Here is an 8,005-nt window from a genome sequence, read left to right as displayed (position 1 = left end):
CTGCAAATGGCATTATGTTGTCATTTTTTATGGCTGAATAGTATTCCATTGTATAAATATACCACATCTTCTTTATCCAGTCATCTCATTTTCCTTTCTTATTTTGCTTATTTGTGCTCTCTCCTTTTTCTTCTTTGTGAGTTTGGCCAGAGGTTTGTTGATTTTATTTACTTTTTCAAAAAGCCAGCTTTTGATTTGATTGATTTTTTCTATTTTTTAAAATCTCTATTATATTTATTTCCTCCCTGATCTTTGTTATTTCCTTCCTCCTGCTGACTTTTGGGGTTTTTTGCTCTTCCTTTTCTATTTCTTTTAGCTGGTGGGTTAGATTGTTTATCTGAGATTGTTTTTCTTTGAGGAAGGCCTGTATCACTATAAACTTCCCTCTTAGCACTGACTTTGCTGCATTCCATAAATTTTGTGTAGTTGTGTTTTCATTTTCATTTATCTCAAGTTTTTTTTTATTTCAACTTTGATTCCATCATTGACCCATTGGTTTTTTAATAGCATGTTTAATCTCTGTGGTTTCAAAATTCTGAACATAGTATTCAGTATTTAGTTTGATTCTTTTGGATGTTTTCTTTTGGATTTTTTTTTCTTGCTATTATGGTTTTTGAGGCAGGTCTTGAGAAGTACTCAGTCTAGGCCTAATTATGACCCACTACTGATGCAAAGTCTTCCTAAGTATTCAACTCAGTGCCCTGGCCTTTTTGAACCATGAGGTTTTTCAATGGATGAGAATTGGCAATATTCCTGGCCCAATGTGAGGACCAAGCACCCTTCTCTGTAACCTACCTGAGCAAATGTTTCCCCAGTTTAATAAAGTGGAAAAATCTTAAAGCTCATCTTGTTTCCCACCTTCTGGTGAACACTGTCAATAGTTTCTGATGTCTAGTGTCCTGAAAAACATTATTTCATATTTTCTTTGGTTTGCTTGTTCTGTCAGAAACTATATGTGAATATTCATAGCAGTTTTATTCATAATTTCAAATAGCTGGAAACAACTAAAATATCTCTTATTTGAGAAAAAGGTAAATGAACAGTGATACATTCATAAAATGGAAAACTACTCAGCAATAAATGAATGGATTATATATAAACACATTGATATGCATAAATCTCAAATGCATGATACAAAGAGCAAAAAGTCTTATTTCAAAGACTATATAGTAGACATGATCTTACATATAGAAAATGCAAAAAATTGCAACAAAACCCTTATAACTAATAGAAAAATTCAACTTTGCAGGATACAATATCAACATACAAAAATTAGCTGCATTTACATATACTAACATCAAACTATCCAAAAAAGAAATTAAGAAACTAATCCCATTACAGAAGCACCAAAAAGAATAAAATATTTAGGAAAAAGTTAACCAAGGAGGTAAAAATTTATACACTGAAAAGTATATGACATTGATGAAAAAAATTAAAGACACAACTAAATGGAAAGATAACCCATATTCATGATTTGGAAGAATAAATATTACAAATACACCCACACCATCCAAATCAGTACAGAAAAGATCACCACCACACCAAATCAAATAGAACATGTAAAATTGATTAGTAAGCAATTCATAGAAAAAGAATAAAATCATTTTAAACATGTAAATAGATCCCCAAATAGATGGCATTTTGGCAATAACTAAGCACATCAATATTTTAAATCATATAGCAATTGACTTAACTTCACTTCTAGAAATTCATATTAAAAAATTTCAGAAAGACTTTTTGCAGAAATATTTAACATCAAAAAAGACTGGGAAAAATATGAAGAGGACCAGATACATCAATTTCAGTGTTGCTTTATGAAGAATTTAATCAGTATGACAAAATTAGAATGAGTTAGATGTATATAAAGATCTATAGGGGGCTGAGTGATAAAATACAAAATTTATATACTGAAACATAAACAGAGACACATATAAAATTGCAAAGATTATTTCTTGGAGAATTGTGGAAACAGCATATAGTGACTGCATCTGAAAGGACTGGAAGAATCTGGTTTGGGATAGATTGGAGGTTTATTCAACACTATTCCATTTTGCATAATTTATATTCTTAAAATATATTATTCTCCATCATACTTACAATTTTTATTTAAAAAATTAAAATATTACATAAAAACTTCATAGAGAAGGCAAATAAAATGGAATAAGGATATTTTACACAGTATTAAATATTTAACTAACATAATATATAGAATGAAGTTTATAAAAACAAGAATTTGACTAAAAGTAAAATGAATAATGAGAAAGTAGTAAGAGTAAATACAGAAATTAATTAACAATCAGTGTAACTCCATAAAAACTTCATTCATTCATTACATATTATTTATTGACACCTTACCATAAGTACATCCTACTTTTCTAGGTGCAGTGATAAAACATTATACAGTACATTCTAGTTAGGAATTGGTATTAATAGCATGAACATATAGTTTATTCTTCAAGTATAATTATCATAAATCATTTGAAGAAACAAAAAGTTTCCATCAGATTTACAAAGATTTTTACATTCCAAAGAGACTGAACCTAATGCTAAATTACCAACTTCATGATGGGTACTGCACTTGTTTAATACTTTATCTACCTGCCTTTTTTCTACAGAGCTTCTTAATAGCATTAATCATCTTAGAATTTTTTAGACTATAGATTAATGGTTTCAGGATAGGGGTGATGACTATATAAAACACAATTATTTGTCAATCAGGAAGTTCTTATCACCAAATCAGATATAATTACTAATTATTTATACAATTATTAATTTCTTTTAATAAAAATTTTAGGGCACTTATTTTAATACACAAATTGTACAATGGGTAAGAACACAGCAATTAATAACATGGGGAAATAGACTCATATAAAATTTCCTATCCACACAGGTCTTATATTCTTATAAAGCAGTCAGACAATAAAGAAATAGAAAATTTAATAAAATACTTGCAGTATGATGCAGGTCTTATAAACAGCAAATAAAGTACTGTTATAGAAAGAAGAGGAAGACTGTGGAAAGTGTAATCAGAAAAGGCCTTTCTAAAAAAGTGATGTTTAAGCTGAGATCAAAAGGACAGGAAGTGACTACTAGTGGAAGTACTGTTACAGACAGTAATATTAAATAAAAATTAAGTAAAATTGTCTCATTTCAGAGATGACTAGATCTAAATGTAGAAACACTAAAAATTTACTAGGAATTTTTATTCCAGTAATATGTTGCAAAGGAGTGATGAGACTGTGCACTCATGTCTTGCTCCTGATTTTAATGTAAAAGCTTTCAAACTCTAATGTTGAGTATGATGTGTGGTGTGATTCTGTCATGTACGGCCCTAATTATGTTGAGGTGCTTTCCTTCTGTACCCGATTTAATGAGGCTTTTTATCATGAAAGGACATTGAATTTTTATACTACCAAGGAACAACACAAAGAGGAAATTAAGAAAACAATTCCATCTACAACAGGATCAATAAGAATAAAATACTTGAGTAAATGTAAGCAAGGAGGTGAAAGTCTTGTACACTGAAACTGCAAAATGTTGCTGAAAGATATTAGAGAAGACACACGTAAACGGAAAGACGTTTATGAGCTAGATTTTTATGTTGTCAACACTACCTAAACTGATTTACAGATTCAGTGCAACCGTTATCAAAATCCCCGAAGCTTTCTTTGCAGAAAAAGAAAAATCCATCCTAAAATTCAGTGTTTTTTTCTTATCTGGTTGCTATAGCTAGGTCATCTCACACTATGCTGAATAGAAGTGGTGAGGGCAAGCTCCCTGTCTTGTCCCAGCTTTTAGTGGGAGGGTGTTCAGCTTTTCACCATTGAGTATTATGCTGGCTCTGGGTTTGTCATAAATGCTTTTTATTATGTTGAGACATGTTCCTCGGATACCACTTTAGTAAGAGTTTTTTTCAATCATAAATGGGTATTAAATTTATCAAATGCATTTTTCTGCATCTATTGAGAAATTATGTAATTTTTGTCCATTCATTTGTTGATGTGGTGTACCACACTGATTAATTTGTGTATTTGAGCCATCTTTGTGTTCCTGGATGAATGTAACATCCAGGATGAATGTACATTCCTGGATGAATGTAACTTGATCATAGTGTACAATCTTCTTTATACATTGTTGGATTCTGTTTGCAGATATTTTGGTGGGGATTTTTGCATCTATATTTATCAAAAATAGTAGCCTGTAATTTTCTTTTTTTGGTTGTGTCTTTGTCTGGCTTTGATATCAGGGTGATGATGGCTTCATAGATTGACTTTGGGAGTGTTCCCTCCTTTTCAATCTTTTGGAAGAGTTTGAGAAGGTTCAGTATAAGTTCTTCTTCCTTTGCTTGGTAGATTGCAGCAGTAAAGCCATCTGGTCCTGGACTTTTGTTTACAGAGAAGTTTTTTTGTTGTTAATTCTGTTTCACTTCTAGTGATTGGTCTGTTCAGATTATCTATTTCTTCTTTTTTATTTTATTTTTAATTGAAGTACCATCAGTTACAGTGTGTCAATTTCTATGAATGTTTGAATAAAGACATATATCCATGACTGGGGACTATGCTATAATTCATGCCAGCAAAAGACACTAAACTTTTTCAGACCAACTCACTGAAAATGTTAATCAAATGTACATCAGAGAGTCCTCTGTTTAAGTAAGAAAACCAAAAGGCAAATTTTACAAATCTATCTATGGAAATGATTACAGATTTTTGAGACATCAATCAATTCTTCACAATATATGTCTTAATTCAGAATGGGAAGACAAGATATTATAACATGTCATTTTCCTCAAAACAAATATGTAGACTAATGACACTGTAAATATATTTTATAGGAAGTTTTCAAACTTTGAAAAAATAACCCTAAAGTTTATCATAAAATGCAAATATTTAGGAATGGCAAGAACCTTCTGAAGAAGGTGGGTAATTAGGGGTGTCTATCCCTAGTAGGTATAAATACACATTAAAAATCCTTGACCGCTGAAGTATGTTAGTGGTAATATTTTGAAATGGACCCTTTGGGAAGTGATCAGATAATGAGAGCAGAGCCCTAGTGAATGAAAGTCATATCCTTATAAAAAAGCAATGCTGGCAAAGATGTAGAATCTTTGGAACACTTGTACACTTTTGTCTGGAATATAAATTGATGCAAGCTCTATGGAAAATAGTATAGGTACTGAAATAGGAAAATTCTTTCTGAGCAAGACAAAATCCAAAGAAAATATTGAAAATTTAATTCTGCAAATGCAAAAATATTTCTACATGGTCAAAAACATTCTGCACAGTATAAATATATCAAAAACAAATCACAAGCTGGAAAAATAATAACTCCACATATATGGTAAGTGGGATAAATTCCTTAGTGTATAATTAAATCATGAAATCAGTACAGAAAATATCAGCAATCAAATAAAACACATCAAATTCATTAATAAGCAGTTCATGAAAAAGAAATACATATCACTTTAAACACATCAGTAGATGTCCAAATTCAATTATATTTATATATTTATAATTAAAGTATACAAGTGAAACACAGTTTTGTTAATAAGATTGTTAAATACCACAAATGTTTATCAAGTGTTGGTTGTTGAGAATGTGGTCAAACATGTATTTTCCAGAATGAGGGGAAAAGTGAGTTTATTACAAGCTCATGGTATGCATTTTGACAATAACTGTGGCTCAACATTATAAATAGATAAACCAGTTGACTCAAAAATTTCACCTCTAGGACTCATAAAATTTCAAAAACGCTGCATTGCAGAATTATTTACCTTAGAAAAAGATGGGAAAAACCTGAAGAGGACTGAAGACCTAAATTTGAGTGTATCTGTATAAGGAAGTTATATAGTATGTGGAAACTAGAAGGAGTTAGATCTATATAGACTGGTACATAACAATCTTCAGGAGCCTCAGTAGTAAAATACAAAATTTATACACAAAGACATAAACACATTTATATATGAAAATATGCTTGTATTTGCAAAGATTACTACTTGAATTATCTCAGGAACAGAGTAGTGACTGCAACTGAGAGAACTGGGAGACAATGCTATGGGATGGATAGGAGTTCTGTTCTACAGTATTTCATTTTGCATGGATTCTACTTTTAGTATTTATCATTGCAAATTATACTTTCAAGTTTTACTTTAAAAATGAATGTATTATACTGAAAAATTCATATGTAAGGCAAATAAAATTGATCAAAGATGATAGTCTATATAGCATTAAATATTTTTACTAGTACAATAAAAAATAAAGATGAAAGGCACTCTGACATAAAGTAAAACTAAAACTGAAAAAGTTTGTATGTAAAAGTAGGAATTAATTTAAATCAGTTTAATTCTATTAAAAATCCATTAATTACTTAATTACATATTATTTATTGATTCCCTACTGTAAATGCATCCCACCTTTCTAGCTGCAGTAATATAGCAGGCATTATAAGTTTATATTCTAGCAGAGAAATCGTCATTGATAGCATGAACATAGAGTTCATTTTTTAATATAAATATTGTAATTTCTTTACAGAAAAGGAAAACTTGCATCAGATTTATGAAGACTTTTACATTCTGGGAGGTTGGCCCTAATGTTAATGAGTTTTCTCATGATTCATAATGAATTTCTTTCATATTTGATCTCCCCTTTTGCCTCCAGAGTTTCTTCATAGCATTAGTCATCTCAGAATTTCTTAGACTGTAGATTAATGGGTTCAGCATAGGGGTGATGACTGTATAAAACACACTTAATGATTTGTCAATTGGGAAGGTCTTAGCAGGTCTTGCATATATAAAAATACAGGGAATAAAGAAACAAACAACCACAGTGATGTGGGAACCACAGGTCTGGAGGGCTTTCCGCCTCCCTTCCTGACTCAAGTTCTTTAGAGAGTGCAAAATGACTCCATAAGAGGTGAGTAAGAGCAGAAACACAATAGTGCAGATCAGTCCTCCATTGGCCACCACTAAGATGCCAATGACATAGGTGTCGATGCACACTAGGTTCAATAAGGGGTACATGTCACATGTAAAGTGATCAGTGATGTTGGGGCCACAGAATGGGAGCCCATAAATAGTGCTAAGCTGAATTACTGAATGCAGAAAGCCTCCAGCCCAGGACACCAGCAGCAGCACAACACACACCCTTTGCCTCATGACAATCAAATAGTGCAAGGGCTTACAGATGGCCACATAGCGGTCATAGGCCATCACCAACAGAAGGAAGACCTCTGATCCACCAAAAATGTGATCTATAAACAGATAAGCCATGCAAGATTCAAAGGATATAGCATTTTCCCCAAAGAACAAGCTTGAAATCAATCTGGGGGTAATAGAAGAGGAATAAGCCATGTCCATAATTGATAAGCTAGCGAGAAAAAAGTACATTGGTGAGTTCAGGGTCTTACTGACAGTTATTGTCACAACAATGAGCAGGTTGCCCAACAAGGTCAAAATGTAGAAGAGCAAGAACATAACAAAAAGGACTTTCTGCTCCTTTGGATTCTGTGTGAGGCCCAAGAGGATGAAATAAGTTACATTGTTCCTTGGTTCCATCCAGTCTGTACAGGAGGTAAGTTCACATATTAGAACAGCTTACCTACAAAACAAGGGGGAAAATTTTAAAATGCAATGTAAGTTTTGTCTTTTATTTACCCATTCAATTAAATAATGCATATAGAGGATGTGTTTGTGCCCAATGGGTCATAGACATCATGATTGCCAAGTTGAGTAAGTAGTAGTTCCCTACACTCAGTGGTAGGACAAATAATGAGAGATCAGAAAACTCCAGACCCATGTAATCAGTGGCATTATAAGGATATTCAAACGCAGCTAAGGGTCACAGTATAGGAATATATCAATCAAACTGGAAACAAAGAAGGCTCGCCAGTGGAAGCAATGTTTTAGCTCAGTTTTAAAGGAAAAATAAAAGGACAAGAAAACTTGGGAAAGTAATTCCATGAAAAGGTACACAATTTATAAAGTCACAAAGGTGTAATACTTGAGATC

At 32.1% G+C, this 8,005-nt stretch overlaps 1 protein-coding gene across 1 annotated transcript; it reads right to left on the bottom strand.

Moving 5' to 3' along the window:
• Nucleotides 1-6,604: 6,604 nt before the first annotated feature.
• Nucleotides 6,605-7,645, bottom strand: LOC102509451 (olfactory receptor 4A47). Its single transcript, XM_006174681.2, has one exon. It carries the CDS (start codon nucleotides 7,550-7,552, stop codon nucleotides 6,605-6,607), a length of 948 nt encoding a protein of 315 aa, XP_006174743.1. The 5' UTR covers nucleotides 7,553-7,645.
• Between the last annotated feature and the right edge of the window lie 360 nt (nucleotides 7,646-8,005).

The sequence above is a fragment of the Camelus ferus genome, chromosome 30, assembly GCF_009834535.1.
Source record: "Camelus ferus isolate YT-003-E chromosome 30, BCGSAC_Cfer_1.0, whole genome shotgun sequence".
In the NCBI taxonomy this organism is placed as follows: domain Eukaryota; kingdom Metazoa; phylum Chordata; class Mammalia; order Artiodactyla; family Camelidae; genus Camelus; species Camelus ferus.
This window is presented reverse-complemented; position numbering and strand designations above follow the sequence as displayed.